This window comes from Helianthus annuus, chromosome 12, assembly GCF_002127325.2.
Source record: "Helianthus annuus cultivar XRQ/B chromosome 12, HanXRQr2.0-SUNRISE, whole genome shotgun sequence".
Classification (NCBI taxonomy): domain Eukaryota; kingdom Viridiplantae; phylum Streptophyta; class Magnoliopsida; order Asterales; family Asteraceae; genus Helianthus; species Helianthus annuus.
The window spans coordinates 60,026,421-60,053,218 of NC_035444.2; the positions used below are offsets into that span (position 1 = coordinate 60,026,421).

The 26,798-nt window shown below is 35.9% G+C and overlaps 1 protein-coding gene across 7 annotated transcripts; it reads left to right on the forward strand.

The window, feature by feature from the left end:
* The first annotated feature begins 893 nt into the window (after window positions 1–893).
* Window positions 894–21,168, forward strand: LOC110895069 (alpha-glucan water dikinase 1, chloroplastic). 7 transcript variants are annotated; one of them, XM_035980588.1, is made up of 33 exons: window positions 894–1,020; window positions 1,614–1,916; window positions 2,726–2,770; window positions 2,860–2,960; window positions 3,065–3,143; window positions 4,271–4,362; window positions 4,454–4,607; window positions 5,404–5,793; window positions 6,646–6,753; window positions 6,842–6,940; window positions 7,031–7,165; window positions 7,268–7,356; window positions 7,471–7,605; window positions 13,308–13,470; window positions 13,565–13,654; window positions 13,740–13,925; window positions 14,178–14,240; window positions 14,746–14,808; window positions 14,881–14,940; window positions 15,026–15,178; window positions 15,285–15,368; window positions 16,034–16,210; window positions 16,560–16,666; window positions 16,767–17,084; window positions 17,421–17,553; window positions 17,654–17,779; window positions 17,868–17,978; window positions 18,686–18,767; window positions 18,876–18,892; window positions 18,961–19,134; window positions 19,274–19,366; window positions 19,466–19,581; window positions 20,700–21,168. In XM_035980588.1, the coding sequence occupies exons 2-33, from the start codon at window positions 1,647–1,649 to the stop codon at window positions 20,902–20,904; spliced, it is 4,218 nt and encodes a 1,405-aa protein (XP_035836481.1). In that variant the 5' UTR covers window positions 894–1,020; window positions 1,614–1,646; the 3' UTR covers window positions 20,905–21,168. The 7 variants fall into 7 exon arrangements, 6 of the variants coding, with proteins under 6 accessions (XP_035836481.1, XP_021998027.1, XP_021998029.1 ...); XR_004874149.1 differs by lacking the exon at window positions 18,876–18,892 and having other exon boundaries at window positions 18,686–18,743; window positions 20,700–21,126; XM_022142335.2 differs by lacking the exon at window positions 18,876–18,892 and having other exon boundaries at window positions 895–1,020; window positions 18,686–18,784.
* Window positions 21,169–26,798: the final 5,630 nt, after the last annotated feature.

Sequence of the window (26,798 nt, forward strand, 5' to 3'; positions counted from 1 at the left end):
CACCATTGTTGCCGCCCACCACATCGTCGTCGTTGTCAATGCAACTGCCACCGCCACCTCTCGCACCTCCGTTGAGGTACCTAGTAGGTGGGATGGCGGTGGTGCAGTGACGATGACGGTGATTCGAGGGTGACGATAATAGATGATGGCAGTGGGTGGTGACAACAATGATGGATTTCAATTTCTAGGATTGTTATGTCTCCCAAATGCATCATAAATTCAATTTTTGATAGATTATATTTTTTAATTATAAATCATTTGGCAAAATTCAATTATAAGCTCCAAATTGTTTTAAAGTTTCTGATTTACTTAAAAAATATTCACCAAACAAAATTCACCTTAAGTACTTCATGTATTCACCAAACAAAATTCACCTTAAGTACTTCATATATTCAAAGCAAACAAAAGAAATAATGTGTTTGATCATAGAAGACACATATAAAGAGTTTACCACTGAATATTTCTTGTTGGCTTTCAGCACACTCGTTGTATGTCCTTTCGTTTTCTACATTGTATATATGTATTCACCATGTCCCGACACCCTTATTTACGTTTTCGTTGTCAAACGACTTTAGACTAATAAACATTTATTGCATCAAATTTAAGCTCATCGACCTACATACCAACGATGAACATTCCCACACCTCGTTCTCATCCCATACAAAATCGATAACGTTCATAAAAACTGATTGTATTACCATTAAACCATGCTACATCCTGATTCCACCTAGCATTTTATACTTGGGATACAAACACACTTCAATTAAGCCATCCCTTCTAGCAAAATGCATTATACATACATGCATATTCAACTATCTAAAACATGAAGGTGTTTCTGTCAATCAACATAACTCAAAGGACTTCCATCGTTCTTATTAATAATATTAATATTATTATTTGAACCCCCCCTTAACCAACACTTAACCGCATTCTACACTAATCCCCTCTTTTCAACCTCCATCACTCATCTCTCGTTTCGAGATATACACTTTGCAGATCCCTATAATTCTCATAATAAAGGTAACATTTCATCAGATTTCAGATCTAATTCGTTCCGTAAGCCGATACTCTGACAGTTATTCGATCAATTAGGTTAAAATCTCGTTGTTTATTCTTATTTTCTTCTAAATTTCACGTTATTCTCGTTCAATCAATGTGTATATACATCGATTGAACTGTTACAACTGTGTTTTGCTCGTTTTTTATGTTAATTTCGTGCAAAATTTCATGCTCTTCTCGATCAATCAATGTGTATATGCATCGATTGAACTGATAGTCTGATTCAACTGTGTTGTGTGCCTCAATTGCTTTTTTTTGTTCAAACTATTCGTTGTTTTATGTTAATTTTGTACAAAATTCATGTTGTTCTCGATTATTCAATGTGTATATGCATCGATTGAACTGATACAACTGTTTTTGTGCAAAATTTGTACAAAGTTATATTTATTATTCTGGATTAATCAATGTGTATATATCGAAAATGAGCTGATATAGTTGTGTTTGGTGCCTTAATTGCTTTGTTTTTCTAGTTTTCTGTTACGAATTCGAAAGTATTTATAGTGATGGTACTGATTCTTGCTCTGTAATGAGGTTTTGTAACTTTTGAATGATAGTGACGTTGAATCGATTAAAGGAAGGAGGAGAATATGAGCAATTCGTTAGGACACAGTTTGCTTCAATCGTCAGTTATAAAGCATCAAAGTCAGAGAAATTATTCTGGTAGCATTGCAGGAAATACTTTGTTTCAAGCTCAAGCAACTTCGGAGATAAGGAAGTCATCCTCGTTTGCCTTGACCTCTATATTAGCCAGTGATTTCCGTGGTCGTAGATTAACTGTGAGGAGATCACAATCGCAGAGAAATCGGTTGGTTTCTGGTCTTGTTCGAGCAGTTTTAGCTACCGATCCGACTTCTGAGGTACTTCTTTTTGTTATTTCATTGTAATTTCATGATTTTGATATCACTGACATGTTATGGAGTGGATTTTACATGTAGATATGGCAATTGTGTCTTCTCATTGTGCACTTTTATCTTCATTTTTTGAAATTAGGTTGATGATTTCATGTTTATGTTTTAATTCTTCATGTTTATTTGTAAAGATGAACAAAGATTATATGTATTTTATAGCTTAGATGTGAATGCCAAAGGGCACTGGTGGTCTAATATGTAGGTGTTATCTTTTGATCATAGGTTTTGCATGCTTCTTACATAATGAATATGCTGATACTGTGATACAGATGAAAAGGTTCTAAAAGTATTATGATATGTGATTTTGTTGTCCGTTACTCTGCCATTCTGGAGTGAGAATATGTTTTTTTAATCATAAAGGGTGTGCAATTGGCACATGTACCAGTTAAAGTGATTTTCTAGAAGTGTGTCATTCACTGCTTGCTTATAAACAAACTATTGATATTTTGTTCCCTTTCTGTGTGACTTAATAAATTATTTATAAATCTTGCATTGCTCACATAAAGTATTAGATGTATAAAGCAGCTTACATTTTCCTTTTGGTAACTTATAGAATACTCCATTGTTCCCTTGAACGTAGCAGTTTCACGTGAAGGAACCATACATCAGGATTAAATACTCAGTTTCACGACTTCCCCAAAAGATATAACATTTAAATGCAACTTCTGTTATGTGTTGGCAAAGAAATCTTTCTGATTTTGATAGGAAACAACTTGTTATGTGTCGCGGTTTAATAGACTCTATTTCTTTCCTTGTAGCAGCTAGGAGAAAAGTTCATCCTGGGAGGAGAGATCGAGATGCAGGTATCTATGGATTAAAATACGAGATGACAATTCGGTTACTTTATTTTACAATTTCAGTACTAAAAAGCTGTACATCTTTTTGTTTACAGGTGGAGGTTAATGTCTCTTCTGTTCCAGTGGTAGAGATTCAGCTCGCTAACTGTGCGGGCAATCTATATCTACATTGGGGTGGGCTAAAAGATATAAAGGGGTAAGATGTGACTCACAATAATATTTGTAATGTAATTTTACTAGGTATAGATTTTATTTACACCCTTTAGAGAGTTTATTTATTTTTATCTGTCATATCTCCAGGAAATGGGTACTTCCCGGTCGTCGTCCTAAAGGGACAAAAGTATACAAGGACAGGGCACTTAGAACTCCATTTGTAAAAGTAAGCTACAGCTAAATTAAATAATAGAGGTGCCGGAATGGCCCGGTGGGATAATGGGTCAACATGGGCTTGTTGCAAAATGGGTAACTTTTATGTGCATGCCAAAAGGGTTGGTTGGGAAGACCTACTACCACTTTCTTTGTCCATTTTGTTAGTATTTAAATTTAAAATTTAATGTATAAAATAGATAAAAAAATGAGATTATTGAACTAATAAAGGTTTTTCGACACTATAGGCACTTGAATACACTTTAGGTGACTTTTGACCCATTTAGTCCATTTGACCTCTTTCAGTTTTAGCTAACTATTACATATGACTCATTATTACATAAATCTTAAATTGAAAGGTCGGTGCTGACCACCTTTCTGATTTCACAAAAATCACCCCTCAAGTTTTATAAATTGACAAAATTTACCCCTCAAATATCTAACTTGACAAAAACCAACTCTCTAACTTAACAAAAATGACCCTCCTACTTTCTAACTTCTCTTTAACCCTCAAAATTTTGACATGTAACCCATTCTACCCCCAAACTTTACTATAATGTCAAAGGTAATCCTCTAACTTTGTAAATGTCACTTCGACCCCCTCAAGTTCCTAAAGTTTCGAGCTTACCCTAAAACCAATTTCTTACATTTTTTTCATGGACGTATCGGTATAAATTTGAGTTCGTCTACATTTCAACGTAATTGTTGTTTGAAAACGAGTCAGGTCAATTTAAAATGTTTTTTATGTACGTTTTGAGTTGGACTACGTTTTGATGTAAATTTTGTTTGGAAACAAATCGGTTCAAATGTAATACGTTTTTATTCGATAGTATAAATTTGAGTTATCATACACGTAAATTTAGTTCGGAAACGAGCCTGGTCGATTGTAGTGTATTCGTTATCATTTTGCATACAACACCGCCACAACGCGCGGCGGGTAAAAAAACTAGTTATTAGTAAAATCTGAATTGGCCCGCTTTCATATTATTTTGTTTTTTGAAATTGTCGCCCCTATTATGTTCAAGTTGGCACCTTGTCAATAAACCAAATAAGGTATGAGGATTTTTTTTTTTTTTTTTTTTTTTTTTTTTGTGTGTGTATTAACTCCCAACTAATTATGCCTGTTTTTTTTTCTACTAGTCCGGTTCGAATCTATTCCTGAAAGTAGAAATAGATGATCCTTCAATTCAAGCTCTTGAGTTCCTAATAGTAGATGAAGGAAAGAATCAATGGTAAGGCTATATCTTTTAGGCTTGTTCATAACTTCATATTGAAGTGCACATTCAGTTTTTACATAAATGCCCCCACCCCACTTTCGTTTAGGTACAAAAATAATGGTCAAAACTTCCATGTTAAGGTGCGTTCAACGGAAAAAGCAGTTTCAAATGTTGTAGTTCCTGAAGATCTGGTACAAATTCAAGCTTTTTTGAGATGGGAAAAGAAGGGGAAACAAATGTATAGCCCGGAACAGGAAAAGGTAAGTAAAATTTAAATATCTTTTATGTTGTCTTTATGAATCATGTTTGTGTCTGAACATGTTCAAATTACAGTGCCTGTTAAGAAGTAGGATGCCTGCACTTTTTGATGAATATGTATAGCATAGAGTTATTATGTAAGCTAATTAAATATATATTTTTTTTGAGTAAAATGCCAATTTCGTCTCCGAGGTTTGGCCAGATTTGTGCCTTTCGTCCAAAGGTTTATTTTTCCGCATCTAGATCCGAAGGTTTGAAATCTTGCGATTTTCATCCGGCTCGTGAACTCCATCCATTTGTCTCCGTTAAGTCGGGTATTTCTGTCTTTTTTGTTAACTTAAAGGGCAATTTGGATTTTGGTCTAAGGACTCGGTCAGGGGTATTTTAAATGCTTGTACATAAAGTGAAAAAGACTGAATTGCTCTTTAAGTTAACAAAAAAGACGAAAATACCCCTGACCTAACGGAGAAAAATGGATGGAGTTAACGAGCCGGATGAAAATGGCAAGATTTCAAGCCTTTTGGATTCAGATGCGGAAAAACAAACCTTTGGACGAAAGTCGCAAAACTGGCCAAACCTCAAGGACCAAAATGGCATTTTACTCTATTTTTTTGGTTATATAAAAGTTACAGGGTTAAAAAATGTTTATGGATCAAGAAACAGTAGCACAACAATGTAAACATTGTACATATAAAAACTTCTTATATGCTAACTGGATTTGTTTCCTACAGTATCGAAGCCTATTCTTTCTTTTGAATTTTGTTATTCACAGTACTAAAATAATTAAATAACTCACAGATGGAATATGAAGCAGCTCGTGCTGAGCTATATGATGAAATTGCTAAGGGCATTTCATTAGAGGACATACGTACAAAATTAACCAAAAAAGATGGTACAAGTTCTAAACAGGATACAAATGCTTCGGAAGGACAAAAACAAACTAAGGTTCAAAAGTCGGCGGTGAAGAAAAGAAGTTACTCCACTCAAAGGATTCAGAGGAAGAAAAGGGACCTCATGCAACTTCTCAACAAACATATTCCAGTTTCTATAAAGTCTGCAGAGGAAAAAACCTCCATCAAACCAAAAACTTTGTCTGCAGTAGAACTTTACTCTAAATCCATCGAAGAACAAATCAATATAGATATTCTAAACAAAAAGACATTCAAACTTGCTGACGAGGAGCTTTTGGTAGGATCTCCTTACTTTATTTGTGTTCAGGAAAGTAGAGATAACTGCTTTTTCAAATATAATTATAGAAATTATATGATTTCAACAATTGTCAAAGTTTCTCAATAACCAAGTTATAATATTGTTCCAATAAAGTCACTCCTACTTTTTTTCTAACTATATAAACCACTTAGGTTTCATTATTGTTCCAGTGTTGTGAAATATATTTTATAAGTGTTAATCTTATTCTCTTTAAATTAGGTGACTTAAATGGAATACATATGAAACTTGGCTAATTATTTAGTATTTATTTTTACAAAACAACAACCAAGATTCATATATGTTTAATTTAGGTCACTTAACACTAAAAAAATTAACATTTAAAATAAAATTAACAACAATGGAACAATATTGAAACTTTAGTGGTTTTTGTACTTGGAAAAAAGTGTGAGTGACTTTAGTGGAACACTGAAGAAACTTTACATGAGATATTCCCTAAAATATGGTTTAGGAAGTTTTTATGTATGAAATACCCTTTGGGAGACTATCTACCTTTTTTGAACTGTTATTTTTTTATTGGGATAAGGTATGTGGATCTTGGTATTCAACTTTTTTCATTACGGTCACCCATATATTGATACAATTTACGGCCACTCAAATATTTTGGATGACGAAAATGCCCTTTGAAAGTTTTGCTTTTGATGAGGTGTCAAAATTTTATGGTTAAAGTTGTTTTCTTTTAAATTAAATTAATTGCATGTTGCCATTCTAACATGTTTTTGGCTAGCATTGGTATAAATGAAACTAGATGCATACTTAAGTGGCATATAAGGTTGTGATTGTACTTCATCTTAAAACCCTTGTGTGTTGTAGGTGCTTGTAACAAAGGCTTCTGATAAGATAAGGGTTCATTTGGCTACTGGCATAAAGGATTCACTCACCCTTCATTGGGCATTGTCAAAGAAAGCTGGAGAGTGGCTGGTAAGTTTCTTAGTTAAAGCTGGTTGATATGGCATTAAACAAGTTATGGTTCTTTATTCGAGTACTGAAGTTGATGTGCATATTGTAGGTCCCACCTGAACATCTACTACCACAAGGGTCTACTCCTTTAGCTACATGTGCTGACACACAGTTTTCTACTATCTCTATTGATGGTGCTACTAACAAGGTCTGCCTAAAGAAATATTTTCTGAATATCTTTTATTTGACTTCAGGGCCTAATTAATGTTACATTTTTGGCTGCTTTGTTGTGTAACAGATACAGTTGTTAGAAATAGAAATTGGAGAGGGTTTTGTTGGGATGCCGTTTGTTCTTTTTTCTGGTAGTAAATGGATCAAGAATAATGGCTCTGACTTTTATGTTGAATTCATTGGACCCAAGAAGGCAATAAAGGTTCCTCTTTGTATAATCTTATTAATTACTATAGTTCACATGCGTTTTTGTTTTCCTATTTTTGATTTTCCATTATTTTCAATTTCTTTTTTTCTTATGAAGGATGCTGGTGATGGGAAAGGTACCGCTAAAGCCTTGTTAGATAAAATAGCAGGTCTGGAAAGTGAAGCACAAAAGTCTTTTATGCATAGGTCAGTACCGTTGTTTTCATTTTACTGTGAAGCTTCCTTTTCATGATGTTACTAATTATGTTAATTCATGGTTTATATGAATCATGGTTAATGAATTCTTCCTTCCATTTCTAGATTTAACATCGCAGCAGATTTAATGGAAGAAGCCAAGGACAGTGGTGAGTTGGGTCTGGCGGCAATTCTTGTATGGATGCGTTTTATGGCCACAAGACAACTTATATGGAATAAAAATTACAATGTAAAGCCACGGTAAGGTGTCTAGCTGATTTTTTTTCTCTCCTTTGACTATATAGAGGTGGCCAAATAGACAGGTTGAATAATTTTGTCAGAAAGGTGCCAGGCCGAGCTGACCCGAAACACTTTTTATTTAAAGTGAATAAATTTTACTTGATGATCAGTGTAATAACTAAAATTATATGATAGACAGTGAGAAATCACTGGAGAAATTACTGGATAAATTACAGGAAATCAAATAATTAGATTGATTACGTTTTCTTTATTATTTATTTGTTTCCTTTTCTGTAATGTCCTATATATAGGACTTTATGTTTTGTATTGCAACTCAAATCAATAACAACTCAAATTCTATGATTTATCTTGGTATCACAGCCTTCTTTTTTTTTTTTTTTTAACCCTAAAACAACCTGCAGGCCGCTTTTTTTTCCTTACCCCTGCCTTCCCTTCCCCTCTTCTTCTTTCTGATCAACAGCTAACCACCCAACCGGCTCCATGGCAATGATTTCTGCCTTCACCAGTACTGAGAAAACAGCACATAACTCCCACAAATTTGCCTTTAAACTTACCCCTACCAACTATGGCTTCTGGAAAAACATGATACACCCCTTCTTAATCACCAATCACCTCTTTGGTTATGTTGACGGGACCATCCGCTGCCCTCCATCACGGACTGCTGCCACCACTGAAACAACAGCCATGGACAACCCGAGCTACTCCAATTGGCTCGCGAATGATGCTCATGTTCGCATGGTCATTATTTCAACCATCTCCGAATCCTCTTTTCAACATGTTCAAGGTGAAACCTCCGTGACCTTTGGCTCTCCTTGGAACGGGCATATGCTCCGCATAACTCATCTAGAGAATACACCCTCAAAACTCAGTTGCTGAAAATAGAGATGAAGCCTGATGAAACATCTGCTGCCTATCTCACCCGTGCCCAAGATTATGCCACGGCTCTAGCGAACATTGGGGAACCATTTAAGGACAAGGATATCACCATGTTGGTACTCTCTGGCCTACGTGATGAATATGATGGCCTCAAAGCTAATCTCCTGGCTCGCTCTCCGCCAATTACTTTTAATGAATTACATGGCCTTCTAAGTGACCATGAGTACATGATAAATAGGAAGCCACCAAACTCGTTGCAGGCTTACTCGGCTGCTGCACAGCCTGCGATTCTGCCCTCCCCCTCGGCAGGCCTGCTGCCTCTTCCTCAGCACAACCCTGCCCTCACTATGCTGCAGCAACAAGCCGCCCTTCTTGGGTACCAACTCAGCCCCGTAATTAATCAGGCCAACCAACAACCGCAGGCCTATTTCTCCAGCCGCTCCCAAAACAATTCTCGTAACAACCGGCGTGGAAATTACCGTGCTAACTCACGTGGTGCTAACACCAGAGGTCGCGATGAGTACCGTGGATCCAACAATCAAAACCGAAATTCTCAGTTTGCTTGGGCATCCACCCAAAACACCGTTTACGGTCACTGCAATCGTTGTGGCATAGGACACATTCCTGCTCAATGTCCAACTCAGTCCACATCAGCCCGGGAGTCTTCTCAGGCTAACTATGCTGCTTTTGCTGAAACTGGATCCCCATCAGGCTCACTTTGGAAACCAGACACAGGTGCGAATGGCCATGCTACTCCTGATCTTGCAAGCTTGGATAACTCTGAAGCCTACTTTGGTAACCATTCACTTCATGTTGGCGATGGTAATCCTCTTCCAATCTGTCATATTGGCTCATCAATCCTGATCTTGCAAGCTTGGATAACTCTGAAGCCTACTTTGGTAACCATTCACTTCATGTTGGCGATGGTAATCCTCTTCCAATCTGTCATATTGGCTCATCAAAATTTTATTCTCCTAACAAAACCTTTACTTTAAATAATATTCTTCACGTACCCCAACTCACACAAAATCTCTTATCAGTCCAGCAATTTTGTTCAGATAATAATGTGTTTTTTGAATTTCATTCTTCTTTCTTTGTTGTGAAGGACGAGTCTACACATACCATCCTACTCACGGGCCCAAGTGATAACGGTCTCTACTCGCTTTATCTTCCGAAGTTGAAGTCCCTACCACATGTCTCCTTCACAGCAGTCAAAGCTCCTTCAAAAATTTGGCATCAACGACTCGGGCATCCCCATGCACGAGTTTTTCATTCTATTTTGTCTAGCAATAATTTACCAGTTTTAAATAAATTGTCTTCTTCATTGTGTTCTTCTTGTCAAATGGGGAAATCCTCCGAACTGTCTTTGAAACTTTCCAATTTTCGTAGTACTAATGTTTTGGATTTAGTTTATTGCGATGTTTGGGCCCTGCTCCTTCTGTTTCTTTCACCGGTTGTCGATTCTTTTTACTATGTGTGGACCATCACTCGAGATATATGTGGTTTTACCCTTTAAAACATAAATCTGATGTTTTTCCTACCTTCAAATTGTTTGTTAAAATGTCCGAAAGACAATTCAACACTAAACTCAAACGGGTTCAATCCGATTGGGGCGGTGAATTTCGTCCTCTTGCGCCTTTTCTTTCTTCACTTGGCATCATTCACCAACGCTCGTGCCCACACACGAGTGAACAAAATGGTATTGTCGAACGCCGGCATAGACATGTTGTTGAAACCGGTTTAACCCTTCTTGCTCACTCTCACACTCCCCAACATTTTTGGGATTTTGCATTTGAAACAGCGGTTTATCTGATCAATCGCATGCCCTCGAGAACCAACTCAAACAAATCTCCCTTTGAATGCCTATTTCACCGACCACCTGATTACTCTTTCCTACGAGTTTTTGGGTGTGAATGCTTCCCTTACCTACGACCTTATAACCCTCACAAAATGGACTTTAGGTCCATACCTTGTGTCTTTCTGGGTTACAGTTTAATCCATCATGGATATCGCTGCCTAGACCTACAAACTGACCGCATCTACATTGCTCGTCACGTACGATTTAACGAGCACCTCTTTCCTTTCAACCCACCTGACACAACCACCTTACCGGAAGAATCCTCACCATATTACTCTTCATATCCTACTCCACCTCCACCAAACTGTGAACCCAACCCTGTCCCACATCCTATCACCGAACCTGTCAACCAGCCCGTACCCGAATCTGTCCAGCAAACTGCTTCTGTCTCTATCACCGACCCTCTTCCTGACTCGAACCCATGTTCCTCGGGTGAACATGTCCTCACTTCCCAGCCCTCGACTGCCTCCCAGCCCTTGGCTCACACTAATCCACCACCTCGTGCTCGTCCACCCAATCTCCGTCAAAATCCCAAACCTACCATTCGCTATAATCCTTCCGCTTATCATGTCTCTACCTCTACCGATCCTCCCAATTCTGTTGAGCCATCTTCCTTTACTGTCGCCAACAAATCTCCCGAATGGCGCCAAGCCATGGCTGAAGAGTTTGATGCTCTTGTTAGAAACCAAACATGGTCACTTGTACCTTGTGTTAAAAACACTAACGTTATTGATTCTAAGTGGGTTTACAGGATTAAAAGGGATGCAAATGGTAATGTTACACGCTATAAAGCGAGACTGGTTGCTAAGGGCTTTAACCAACGGCCTGGTATTGATTATCAGGAAACTTTCAGCCCTGTTGTCAAAGCAACAACAATACGAGTTTTGTTGTCTCTTGCTGTAACGAATCAATGGTCGCTTCGCCAACTAGATGTTCAAAATGCTTTTCTTCACGGCGAATTGAACGACACTGTTTATTTACGCCAACCACCTGGCTTTATTGATGCATCCAAACCTGATCATGTATGCTTGCTGCATAAGTCTCTCTACGGACTCAAACAGGCACCACGTGCATGGTTTGAACGCCTCAGTAACACTTTGCATCATCTGGGTTTCACTGGGTCCAAAACGGATCCCTCACTCTTTATTCTTAAAAATGGTGGAACTTTGGTCTATGTTTTAGTCTATGTAGATGATATTATTGTTACAGGCAACAACACCAATGCTATTAATGATGTTATTGCAAACTTGGGCACATCCTTTGCAGTCAAAGACCTGGGAGATCTGCACTATTTTCTGGGTATTGAAGTTATTCGTCATGGCAGCCACTTAATTCTCTCCCAGCAAAAATATATATCTGACCTGATCCAGAAGGCAGGTTTGTCAGATTGCAAACCAGTTCCCTCTCCTATGAGTACCTCTCAGATTCTCACTCGCAATGACAGTCCAACTCTTGTTGACCCAACCAAGTATCGTCAAATAGTGGGGGCTCTTTAGTATGCTTCCTTATCAAGACCTGACATTACTTTTGCTGTCAACAAGGTATGTCAGTATATGCACACTCCCACTGAAAACCATTGGTCGGCTGTTAAGCGTATATTACGCTATCTGAAAGGTACTTCTCACTTTGGCCTTTTTATTCGTCATGGCTCGGGTTCCACCCTACACGCCTTTACCGAAGTCAACTGGAACTCAACTTTGAGGGCCTTTTCTGATGCTGATTGGGCTGGCTGTCCCGATGATCGTCGCTCCACGGGGGGGTTTGCCATATACTTGGGATCGAACCTCATCTCATGGAATGCTAGGAAGCAACGCACAGTATCTCGCTCCTCTACGGAATCTGAATATAAAGCCATGGCTGATACTGTGGCTGAATTAACATGGCTAGATGCCCTTTTACAGGAACTTGGAATTGCCTCAATAGTCACTCCTACGCTTTGGTGTGACAACTTAGGTGCCATGTACTTGTCTGCTAATCCCGTTTTCCATGCTCGGACAAAGCATGTTGAGTGTGATTATCATTTTGTTCGCGAGAAGGTTTCTCAAGGAAAACTACAGGTCAAATTCATTTCAACACATGACCAGCTAGCCGATGTGTTCACTAAGCCTCTACCTACTCAAAGATTTCTAATGCTTCGGTCCAAGTTGCAGGTCGTTCCCCGCCCTCAACTTGCGGGGGGATGATAGACAGTGAGAAATCACTGGAGAAATTACTGGATAAATTACAGGAAATCAAATAATTAGATTGATTACGTTTTCTTTATTATTTATTTGTTTCCTTTTCTGTAATGTCCTATATATAGGACTTTATGTTTTGTATTGCAACTCAAATCAATAACAACTCAAATTCTGTGATTTATCTTTATATGTTATAAAAACATCAGTGAATTGAAACAATTATAACAAAATAACACAATTCAACCAACGATTGCTAATGATTTTATTGAACGAGAATGAAATTGAAAACGAATTACAAGTTTTACAAACCCAATTGAAAATCCCCAATTCATACTACTACTACTACTACTGCCCTAATCAACTTGTTAACAGAATTCAACAAACTCTGTTTCACTTATTACACATTTAACCCCTATAGTTTGGAAACTAATCCAACAGATGCTGAAACTTCACTAAAACTTTCTAAAATGGCAATACACCCCCCTGCACATCTTTGACTGTCTTTGACTTTGCCTTTGACCTTCTAATTTTGACTTTTACCATAACATTATAAAAAAAATATTATTACAGTGATAATCTAACTAATTAACTGTTTCTAGTAAGGATAATACATAACCAAGTTGAGTTCATTTCAAATAAATGGGTCAAAATGTCAACATTTAAAGCTACATATTCAGTGGCTTGATGGATCTTGTGTACATTACTAAAATAGGTTTTCCCGCACAAATAAAAAAAATCTTCTTTCAAACATCCTAATTTTGATGTGATATTCATGTCGATGTTTGGTGCAGTGAGATAAGCAGAGCTCAGGATAGGCTCACAGACTTGCTTCAGAACGTATACGTGAATTATCCACAGTATAGCGAACTTCTGAGAATGATCATGTCAACTGTGGGCCGTGGAGGTGAAGGGGATGTTGGCCAGCGCATCCGTGATGAAATCCTAGTCATCCAGGTAGAATTTTTTTATATCAATTTTGTGTCGTTAAATTTGCATAAATCTCTCTTCAGTCAAAGCTGATATTTGTTCACCTATTTGCCAAATGTAGAGAAATAACAATTGTGCAGGAGGAATGATGGAAGAATGGCATCAGAAACTGCATAATAACACAAGCCCTGATGACGTTGTTATCTGTCAGGTATATTGTACGTGAAGTTAATTTGTCTTATTTGAAACTTTTAATATGCCAGAAATGCTCACACATTGCTACTCATTTTGTGCAGGCACTAATTGATTATATTAAAAGTGATTTTGACATTAGTGTTTACTGGAACACACTGAATACAAATGGAATAACAAAAGAACGACTTCTAAGTTATGATCGGGCCATTCGCAATGAGCCAAAATTCTCGAGTGACCAAAAGGAAGGCCTTTTGCGTGATCTAGGAAACTACATGAGAACATTGAAGGTTTGGACTCTGTACGAGTATCTTTTTGTTGGTTATTATTGTTTTTTTCCCCATAAAATACCATTGTACTCTCACTTGTCTCCTTTTAGTCATTGTACTTGAGTGTAAATTTGAGTCATTAAAATATTTTTTTTTTTTCGTTTGGGTCACTATGGGGTATTTTAATGATGACCCAAACTGTACAAAATGATTCAAACAGGACAGAAATCCATTTCTCAATGACTCAAATGTGTAAAAATCTCATTGGTGCAGGCAGTTCATTCAGGAGCAGATCTGGAATCTGCAATATCAAACTGCATGGGCTATACATCGGAGGTAATGCCAGTATCTTGTTCTTCTCAACTTTTTTAGGCCAAATTTACCTCCAGTATCTTGTTCTTCTCAACTTTTTTAGGGCAAATTGCGTAGATAGATGACGTACCCAAAGATTCTTATATTTGGTAACATCTTTGTTTCTAACCATGATACCATTGAGCTTTCCAAAAAAAAAAATGATTTAAGGTGTCCAACTTTAATAATTTTTTTGACTTAAAATAGCCTGATCCAGTGATCCTGTTACTTGGTCAAAAGTGGTGATGTGGCAACTGATGTGTTGTTAACTTTGACCATGCTCATTTTTTAGATGTAGCTTTTGAAAATGGGTTAACATATAAGATCATACTAATGTAGCTTTTGACCATGCTCATTTTTAGGTGAAAACAAAGTTTGTTACCCAAAATGGAAATCTGTCTAAACTACGTTGAAATTTTATGCAATTTGCCCTGAATTTATGCTTTGAACAAACCTTACCTTTTCTTTTTTAATTTTTTTGAAAATACAGGGACAAGGATTCATGGTTGGGGTGAATATAAATCCTGTTTCTGGTCTGCCATCGGGATTTCCGGTAATTATTTATTGGTTTGTATTTTTGGGTTGAACTCCATGATTTGTGTGCAACTCACAAAGTTTCATGCAGGAACTGCTTCAATTTGTTTTAGAGCATGTTGAAGATAAGAATGCAGAAACCCTTCTTGAGGTCCTTGCTGCACATAAAATCCATTCTGTATTGTTTTCTCTTGCCATTATAAATAAAAAAATAACTATATATTTTTATCATCTAGGGACTACTAGAGGCACGTGAGGAACTTAGGCCATCACTTTCCAAATCAAATGATCGGCTCAAAGATCTTCTCTTTTTGGACATTGCACTGGATTCTACTGTAAGGACAGCCATTGAAAGGAGCTATGAGGAGTTAAATAATGCTAAGCCAGAGGTAATTCATACATTCCACATGTTTTATTTCATTATTCAATTTAAAGATGTTTTATTGTTTGTTTAGTGTGTCATATATCTCATGCTTCACCTCAATGTTTTGGCAGAAAGTTATGTATCTAATCACTCTTGTTCTCGAGAACCTCATACTCTCATCAGATAACAATGAGGACCTGATCTATTGCTTAAAGGTAGTTTCAGTACCCTGTGTAAATTGTAATCATGCTACTCCATTTGCTGTGTTAAAGATAGTTTGTTAAATAGGTAAATTGCACAAAAAAGATAACATACTATTAAACAATACATTAGTTAAGGTAATCAACTTTCAAAAAAAGGTAAGCTGACCTAGTTACCACATCAAAATGATGGCGTGACAGCAGACGATTTGGTTACTTTGACCATGTGACCGTTTTCTTGATGTGGCAAATAAAAACTTTTGAAAATCAGGCTGAAGTATGTTACCTTTTTATGCATTTTACCCTGGAAAGATTGTTAATTTTACTCAATTTGTCTTCAGATGTCATAACGTAAGATGGAAATAATCTTTTGGGAACTAATTACTATATTTACATTACTAGACAATTCAATCATTGTACCAATAATACTGTCTTTTGGTTGTTTGTTATAACGAGTGTCAACATTGTATCAATACCATAATGATTCGAATCGATAACAACCGTACTCCCGCCGCAACGCGCGGGGAAATTACACTAGTTTGTTATAAATTTAGGTAGTTTTTTTTTTTTTCATTTTAGAAGGCTGAAACTCGAATCAGGGCTGGGTGAGTCTAGTTTCTACCGATTATTGCTTTAAAATTAATAACCAACATTTGTTTTTGCTTCTATTTTCTTTGAAGGGATGGAATCAAGCACTTGGCATGTTGGAAACCGGTGATGGTAGTTGGGCATTATTTGCAAAATCAGTCCTTGATAGAACCCGACTTGCACTCGCAAGCAAAGGAGAGTCGTATCATCAACTTTTGCAACCTTCTGCCGAGTACCTTGGCGCCCGCCTTAATTTGGACCAATGGGCGGTATATCATCTCATCATTTCTTTTAAATCTGGTGTTGTGCTATAATATAAAAAATTTACATTGTTAATCAATTGTTGATATAGTTATAGATAAAAAAAGATGTCTTAACCTAGTTGGTAATAAAATATAATGGGAGGGTACAATTGTATTTACGTAGTTACTTAATAATCGAAAGGGTAATTATGTTATTAGTTAAATAGATGACAGCATCATCTTTAATACATTTCCAACTAAAGGACAATTCATGCCTAATTAGTTGCATGTCTCCAGTTTGGCCAAAGGATGACAACATCATTATTTTGTTTAATATAACTTTTCTTGATCTACCATGTTCTTCGAATTCTTGCAGGTGAGCATATTTACTGAAGAAATGATTCGTGCGGGATCAGCTGCTTCTTTATCATCATTGGTTAACCGACTTGACCCTATTCTCCGCAATGTAGCTAATTTGGGAAGGTTGGTTTTACATCCTTTCAGTTAAATCAGTTTTGCAGCTTTATGATGTCAATCAGCCATAAAAAAAACTTCTAAACACAACTTCCGTTCTTGTGGACAGCTGGCAGGTTATCAGCCCGGTTGAAGCTGTTGGATATGTTGTGGTTGTTGATGAATTACTTTCTGTTCAAAACAAAACTTATGAATCACCAACTATTTTAGTGGCAAAGTCTGTGAGGGGAGAGGAAGAAATTCCTGATGGTACAGTTGCTGTAGTAACACCCGACATGCCAGATGTTTTATCTCATGTTTCTGTTCGAGCAAGAAACAGCAAGGTTTGCTTTGCAACATGTTTTGATCCCAATATTTTGGATGATCTTCGATCAAAAGAAGGGAAATTGTTGAAACTAAAACCTACATCAGCTGACATAAAGTATAGGTAACACGCTTTAGTGCTTAGTAAACTAAATATGCATCTTATATACGTCTGAATTGTCCACCTGTAAACGAACCAAACGTTCATGAACTGTTCGTGAACTTGTTCAGCGGGACGTTCGTTTAAGTTTGTTTATTTAATAAACGAACGAACATGAACACAATTTTTGGTTCATTTAATTAAACGAACATGAACAAAAAAGTGTGTTCGAATATATGTTCGTGTTCGGTTAGAGTTAAATGAACGAACACAAACATGCCTATGTTCGTGTTCGTTCGGTTCATTTACAGGCCTATCCTTATCTAACTTACATTCTCTGCTTTGTGTGTATGATCTTAGTGAGGTGCAAGAGGGAGATCTAAAACGATCAAAGAACACGGAAGATGTTGGTCAATCACCAAGTATAAAATTGGTCAAAAAACAGTTTGCTGGTAAATTTGCTATATCGTCTGAGGAGTTCACGAGTGAAATGGTTAGGCTTACTCTGTCACTCTTATATACATTATAAAATTTTCATTATTTTCCAAAACATAGAGTTTATTTTGTAATTCACTTTCTTTGAACTTTTTAAGGTTGGAGCTAAATCACGTAATATTGCATACCTTAAAGGAAAAGTCCCCTCATGGGTTGGCATTCCTACTTCAATCGCATTACCTTTTGGAACTTTTGAGAAAGTTCTTTCCGATGAACTTAATCAGGTACTCCATATCTCTAAATTTTGAGAATAATCTAATATTTGTGAATGAAGCACCAAAAACTCATATAATGAATATGTTATATTTGCAGGGTGTGTCTGGAAAGTTACAAATATTGAAGGAAAAGTTAGCAGCGGGAGACTTTGATGTCCTTGAGGAGATCCGCAAGACGGTGTTGGGGCTTGTTGCACCACCCCAGCTGGTAACGTCCATATTATCTTTATATTATTAGTTTACAACTAGTGGGTTACCACCGCCCTCTGCAGCGGGTTTGAAACATAGATAAAAATAATCAAATCGTGAGAGTTAAAGTTGTTTGATGTTTTAGTTAAGGGCCTAAAGTTGAGGGGTTAAACATGTCATTATTAAAGTTGAAGGGTTAAACATGTCATTATTAAAGTTGAAGGGTTAAACATGTCATTATTAAAGTTGAGGGGTTAAAGTTGTTTTAGTTAAGGGGTTAAACATGTCATTATTAAAGTTGAGGGGCTAAAGTTGTTTTAGTTAAGGGGCTAAATATGTCATTATTAAGTTGAGGGGCTAAACATGACATTATTAAAGTTGGGGAGATAAAGTTGTTTATTATTAAAGTTGAAGGGATAAAATTGTTTTAGTTAAGGAGCTAAACATGTCATTACCAAAGTTGAGGTGCTAAACATGTCATTATTAAAGTTGAGGGCTAAAGTTGTTTTTATTGTAGTTGAGGGGCTAAAGTTGTTTTAGTCAAGGGGATAACATGTCATTACCAAGTTGAGGGGCTAAACATGTCATTATCAAAGTTGAGGGGCTAAAGTTGGTTAACGCCAAAGTTGAGGGGCCAAAGTTGATTGATGTGACAGAATAGCATATTTATAGTATATATAATGGTCAAAATTGTGAAAAAAATGATGATGGCTATCGTTATCTCAGGTACAAGAGCTGAAAAACAAAATGCAAAGCTCTGATATGCCATGGCCTGGGGATGAAGGTCAGCAGAGATGGGAACAAGCATGGATTGCTATAAAGAAGGTCAGGAATTTTTTTATACTTTCGAGTTTATCGAAAGAAGTTTTCCACTTTGTTTATAATGATAACTGAATTACACTTCCTCCAGCAATACGGTTTAGAAATTTTAAGGTTTTTTTTATCACTTCACTTACACATGTTAAAATAGATGAGGGATGGATATGATTGTCATTTTTCAGGTTTGGGCTTCAAAATGGAACGAGAGAGCGTACTTTAGTACAAGAAAAGTGAAGCTAGATCATGACCTCTTATGCATGGCTGTCCTGGTTCAGGAAATAATAAATGCTGACTATGCATTTGTTATTCATACCACAAATCCATCTTCAGGAGATCCATCAGAGATATATGCCGAGGTAATTAAAAAAAAATATTAACATTTTTTAATGTGTCATATCGAATGTTACATTTATGTTGCCTACAATGGATTAATAGTATTCAGTTGAACAGATATGGAAATATAACACTGTCTATAACTGTTTGTTGTGCTAACAGGTTGTAAAGGGACTTGGGGAGACTTTGGTCGGAGCTTATCCAGGTCGGGCTTTAAGTTTCATTGCCAAGAAAGACAAGCTCGACTCTCCTAAGGTACATCAGTCTTTTCCAAATTTCATTTTCTGAATAAATTTATTAATTAAAAGGAATTAAAAAATATAGTTTCATATACAACCATGTTGAATTCTGTAGGTTTTGGGTTACCCAAGCAAACCCATTGGCCTTTTCATAAGAAGATCCATTATTTTCCGATCTGATTCCAATGGTGAAGACCTTGAAGGCTATGCTGGTGCAGGACTTTATGATAGGTAAAATTTCCATGAGAAATTTGAAACCATAATTAATTCCATTATACTGTTCCTACTAAGGATGAGCACGGTGCCCGTTCGGTACCGAACCGGTACCGGTCCCGAAAAACGGGAAAACTTTGTACCGATATTTATTTACCCGTAAATACCGGTACCGAAAAACGGGGAAAATGGGTATCGGTACCAAATGTTCATCCCTAGTTCCTTCATTTTACCTTCTGTAAAAAAAATATTTGCATAAAAAGGTAACTAACTTTAATCTACTTTTTACTTTTGGTAACTGACTTTCTAATAAAAAACTTAAAAAGGTAAGTGAACTCTGTTTTCTTTTTTATCTTTTAGAGTAAAATGCCATTTCCGTCCCTGAGGTTTGGCTAGTTTTGCGACTTTCGTCCAAAGTTTTGTTTTTCGCATCTGGATCCAAAAGGTTTGAAATCTTGTCATTTTCATCCGGCTTGTTAACTCCGTCCATTTTTTTCCGTTAAGTCAGGGTATTTTCTATCTTTTTTGTTAATTTAAAGAGCAATTCATTCTTTTTCACTTTATGTACAAGCATTTAGCATAATGTACATAAGTGAAAAAGACCGAATTGCCCTTTAAGTTAACAAAAAAGATGAAAATACCCTTGACCTAACGGAAAAAATGGATGGAGTTAACGGGCCAGATGAAAATGACAAGATTTCAAACCTTTTGGATCCAGATACGGAAAAACAAACCTTTGGACGAAATTCACAAAACCGGCCAATCCTCAGAGACGAAAATGGCCTTTTACTCTATTTTTATATTGGGAATGTGTGAACTTGACATAGACTTGGAAACCACAAATTTTAACGAACCCAACGGCAAAAATAGAAAACAAACAACAGTTGGTTACCCCCTACCCCAAATTATAGTGTAACAAATTTCTATAAGCATTTAAAATAGCTAATCATATTGGGTAATTTGTATTAACCCCGGTCAAGAAACATGTATTATTGATGTCAATATTCATAAGCTACAGATAGATAATTATAAAAAACCAAAGTAAATACCTTCTAACTATCCTAACTATGGGAGAAGATAAATGTACACAATGGAAAATAATATAAATATTAATAAAATATTTTTCTCATGTGTAGTGTACCTATGGATGAAGAAGAGAAGGTAGTACTTGATTATTCATCTGACCCGTTAATGACCGATGGAAGCTTCCAGAAATCGATTCTCTCAAGCATCGCAAGTGCGGGAGATGCCATCGAGAAGTTATATGGATCTCCACAAGACATTGAAGGTGTGGTACGAGATGGGAAGATCTATGTTGTCCAAACAAGACCACAAATGTGATCTTATTCGGTGTGTCAACTCGACTTTGATTAGTTATAGTTAGTCCGTACAAAACCCATATATAGAAGTATAAATAAATAATTATAAGAATAAATTGGTTACGGTCAAATTGATGTTATGATTTATGAACATAGTTTATTTATCTTATCAATTCAATGTAATCATCTTTGTTAATTAACTCTTATGTCATATTTCTAATGTTTTACCACATCTACTCTACTAGTGGTGGTACTTTGGTGGATTGTGTAACAAGCTAATGGATAATTATCTTGTTTTTATCTTTATGGGTTAATATCATGTAAAGTGACATATTTTTTTATAAGAAAAAGTTAACGTAATCTTCATATATTATAGTCACTTGTAAAAAATATATGAAAAAGTTATTAACTATTTTTCTGTTAACTTAATTTTGATACATTAAAGTCTGTTGTAAAAAATACATGAAAAGTTACTAACTTTTTTTTTCTGTTAGCTTGATTTGATATATCATATTTTCTTGTACAAAATACATGAAAAAGTTAATCAACTGTTTTTCTGTATATTTAAGTCTTTAACCTTATCTAGAATGAATGTATTCGTAATCTATCTATCTATACTTTCTATAAAAGGAGAAATCCAAGTGACATAAGAAAAGCTGATGTGTCAGCTAAAGAGCATGTTCAACAAGGCTTTTCTTATGTCATTATTACATCATAATGCCTAATATATAAATCACTTTAAAATACATTTAATGTTCTATCGAACCACTGCCTTGTGTATTCAAGTGTTAAAGGTCTGGCCCACATTCCAAAGGGCAAACCACTGCCCATCTACAAGAAAGTAGCAGATGGTTCCTTTGGTAAACGTATACCTAGCAGCAGATGTTTTGAAATTGCGGGTAATTTGAATTTTAAAATGCATGGGGGTATGTAATTTTCAATTAATGCATCTCACTCGCCAATAAACATCTGTCGAGATTCAAAATTCGGGCTCCACATTCAAAATTCAAAATTCAAACCATATATTCTAACCCTATAAATAAGGGTTAATAATCTGGCTCCACATTCAAATCTCTCCCGCTCACATCTATGAGTATGTCTCTCCCTCTCAAATGCATCTTTCTCGTGATTCAGCCGCTAATCTCTGATTACACTTCTTTGGTCGAATGTTGATTATGTTTACATGTTATCGTTCCAGTATCATTGTTCCAACATCGTCGTTTCAATGAAGCTTCCCATCACACATCAACCTTTCAGTATCGATGTTGCAGTATCATTGTTGCAACATCGTGAATAGTTGCATGTGATATCTTCTTCGATGGGAGACTTCGATGGTTTTATAGAAAGTATATATAGATTCGTGCAATATCATGAAAACTCAGATGTAGTACAACAGTTCTGTTTTGCCCTTTGCATGTTAGGTTTATTTCTTATTTTGATTAACTGTTGATGATGTTGAGAGTTTTTATAGACACTGAAATTTTAGAATATTTTAAGATGCATGTTTATATTATTAAAATGAGCTATTACATAGAAAAATACAAATTTAAAGAAATATTTATAAATGATTACACGCTAGAGTTAACACTTGCTAGGATTTCATAGACTCTGGCCTTTCTCCATGTGATTTCATGTTCTCTTTTGATTTTCAGGTCAGTTAGCATGTTGCAGATTTTCTGATCCTATTTTAGAAGTTGTGTCAGAAACTCCTCTGCATTCTTCTGGAACTCTGATGGAGGAGAGTGGAGGACTTCATCGAGCAATGCTATGATGTTCCAGGTTTTGTCGTAATTAGTGTCATTTATTATGTCGACTTTCCTGTTTAGTTTTTCATCTGTTTTTTGTTCTTTGAGTGACCACATGGAGAAGTGTGTTTTAACATTGCTGGTGTCTGACCAGTGGTAGAAGCTGAAGTTTGCCATGTAGATTTTTTGTTGGTTTTCTGATTTGGAACAATTTTTGACAGAAAGTGATGTTGTGTGACAATTTGTTGATGTTTTGAATCAAAAGTAATCATCGGTATTTTATAGAGTTTAAAAACGCGTCTACATGGTAAATCAAGAGGTTAACTGTAATTGTGATAATCTGCTTTAGTTCTTTGAACTTCGAAATTTTGTCCCTTGGGTTTCTTGGTATTTAATTTTACAGTTTTCCCATAAAAGTTGGGGTTTGAAAAGGTGTTTGCATTAAAAGATTGCTGTTTTGAAATATACATTAATTAATATGTTTATATTAAATGTACACGTTTTCATAATACGAAATTTCAGTATATAAACTCATAGTCACTTCACCTGTTTTTCATCACGTTTCCTACGAAGATATCATAATTTCAGGAAAGTCGAGTAATATAGTTTATTCAAATGGCATCATTCACAAATGCAAAATCAGATGATTTCAAGCAGCGTTTTGTCAGGTAAATCGAGGAACAGGTGTATGAAGATAGGGCTACTCTTCAAGAGTTGAAGAGATGTTTTGATGGATTGCAAGTTGGCCTGTTCACTAGAGAGCAGGTTTCCAGAGATCTTATGCGGGTGCCTTCAACCTCTGTTCGTGAGCTTTGTGTTGTCAGTAATATAGAGTGCGGTGATAGACGTGGAGTTCATGGCGATGTTGAAGGACATACATCGAGAGGTTCAGCAATCGATGGAGTTGAAGCTAAAGTTTCTTAATTCTTGTTGTTATTGTTAGATTTGAAAACTAATGTTGTTCAGTATTTGATGTTATTATTATTATTGGAGTTTTAGTTTTAATGTTATGAATAAATGAATAAATTTTAGATTATGTTCATGTTGAATTGTGTTTGAACATGTTGTGTTTTGTTTTTAGTTATTTAGTGTTTGAGTAAGATTTAGATTATGTTCATGTTGAATTGTGTTTGAACATCTGTTTGGTAAGTCAACAGAGGTTTAATAGTATGAAGGGTTGGTTTGATGGTGAACAGATGATAAAAAGATAAAACAAATGTTTAGAATTTGATCAGAAATAGCAGTTTTTTGAAGAATTTGTGCTCCTGCAAATTACAGAGGGTCAATACTTCGAGTTGTAAAAGGTCTGTTGTAGTTAAAGTTTAGCAAAGAGAACATTTGCTGATGATGAAACAACTGTGTATTCTAACAACTGTTGATACTACCGGCGGTTGGACTAATGATGAATAAGTATTATTATATAACGTCTGCTGTAAGTATTATTATATAATTTTGTTTATCAATAACAGTTTTTTGGAAGAATTTACGGTATATTTTGGTGTTGTAAAATTTGTGTTGTAGTTAAAGTCTGACAAAAGAGAACATCTGCTGATGAATAAATGTCTGAAGATGCAAAGGTCTGCTATGGGTCAACAGATGTTAACGAACAACAGATGATATTCAATCTGAAAACGCTTAAAAGAGGATTTGATACTAACAGTGGTTGGGCTAATGATGAATAAGTATTATTATATAATGTCTGCTATAAGTATTATTATATAATTTTTTTTATCAACAACAATTTTTTGGAAGGATTTACCGTATATTTTTGTGTTATAAAAGGTGTGTTGTAGCTAAAGTCTGACAAAAGAGAGCATCTGCTGATGAATAAATGTCTGAAGATGCAAAGGTCTGCTATGGGTCAACAGTGGTTGGGCTAATGATGAATAAGTATTATTATATAACGTCTGCTATAAGTTGAAGATGCAAAGGTCTGCTATGGGTTAACAGTGGTTGGGCTAATGATAAATAAGTATTATTATATAACGTCTGCTATAAGTATTATTATATAATTTTTTTATCAACAACAATTTTTTGGAAGGATTTACCGTATATTTTTGTGTTATAAAAGGTGTGTTGTAGCTAAAGTCTGACAAAAGAGAGCATCTGCTGATGAATAAATGTCTGAAGATGCAAAGGTTTGCTATGGGTCAACAGATGTTAACGAACAACAAATGATATTCAATCTTAAAATGCTTAACAGAGGATTTGATACTAACAGTGGTTGGGCTAATAACATATGTTAGAATTACGACTGTTGAGTTACACCGATTGAAAAAAAACTGTTTTTGAAACTTCTGCTTGCCTAAAAATACATCCACTATTAAAGGTTACCGTCTGTTGTCATAATTTCTGTTTATCCTAATGACTGTTGATTTACTAAACTGCTGACTGTCATCCATTATGATAACAGAGGTTCTGACGTGGGCAGATGTTAGCTAAATATAAAACAACTGCTGAAAGTTATCATATGTTCTCATAACTTCTGTTTATCTAACGACTGTTTGACTCACACTATTCCCAACGACCAACAAAGGTTTCCAAACAACTGTCATCGGTTGGCGCAAGAGAGCTTCTCACGTGGACAGATCTTAGCCATCAAATATTTGTAATTACTGCCACGTCAGCATTCACTTATTCTCTCTATATAAAAGTTGTTTCATCCCTAAATCGAGGTTCTACCACTGCAGTCTCGAATTTAAAATTCTCAAAAACAGTTTCCAAAATATTAAAAACCCTCCAATTTAAATCCTGTTTCATCCCCGAATCACCTTCTTTTCCGATCATGTCTCTGAACATCAAAAACCCTCACAACTACCTCCCCATCTTCGAGAAAACTAGCAAAAATACCAGCTATCACTCAATAATTGACCTTTTAACGTGATCGAAATACAAATCAATTCTTACTGCTGATACTCCGGTTCATAAAGAAACACTCTGACAATTTTGGTTTAATGCTGAAATAGAGGTTGAAGATAATAATCCAGTTGCCATCACATCTAAGGTCAGGGAAAGTGTGGTACGAATTTTTCCCTTTACAATTTCCACTACATTTGAATTGGACGATTTGGCAGGTAAGAACAAGTTTGAAAATTTTGAACTTCATACAGAGTTCATTGAAAGAGGGTATGATGCATAATTAAAGGAAGTTACTATCTACAAACGAAACTTCCCTCCGCCAATGAAATTTTTGTTTCATACTCTTTTAATTTGTCTCCCAGCCAAGACCACCGCATTTAATGAGATACCTTTGAACATTCAGTATTTGGGTTATGCTATTTTAACAAAATCTGATTACAATTTATCAAAAGCACTATTTTCTGATTTGTTGAATAATGTGAAAAATGTGAAAAAATTGAAAAAAGGTGTTCGTATTAATGCTTTTTTGTTGTATCCAAGACTTCTAAGCTTCTAGCTACGAAAACAAGTGTCACAAACAGATTTTGAACAAGGTGTAGCTTTTCAAATAAATAGTCTTACAAGTAAAACTTTTACTAAACTTATGGATAAAGAGTCAAAAGTTTCAACAACTGAAACAAAGGGAGATGAGCCTCTTTTAGATGCGTCTGCATCAGTTGCTCAAACTTCTGTTGTTGAGCGAACTGCTCATGCTGATCATGACACCACAACCGGTGTTGTGAAACACACACCAGGAAAACGCAAAAAGAAAGCTGTCACAACCAAAAAGTCCATCAAAACTAAACAAAATAAAAAGGTTCCTTTGGAAGATGAGATCCCAGAGGTTAATGCAGTGACAACACAAATGTCACTTGAAACCACTGCTGCTACTTCTTCACAGTTATTGGAAAGATCTCAACCCATCCAAACTCCTCATGTATCGTCACAAAAGGATCATGTTATAAGTACAGGGACACCACAACATGAAGTAGAGCTTTCATATGAAAGTATGTTTAAAAGTCCCTCTCCCAGGGCAATCACTCTTTCTACACCACAACCCTCGGCTCAAGTTCCATTAACAATATTACCTCTGTTAGAAGCAATTGAATTTCAGAAAGAAAACAGTTCCTCTAATGCACACATTACTGATAGTAGATCGAATGACTACGTCTGAACCAATTAAATCTTCTATTCTACAAACAGTTGAGGAGGTTATCTCCGTTGAGTATTACGAAACTCTTGGTGGTAGTTTAAGTGGAGCAGCGACTACAAC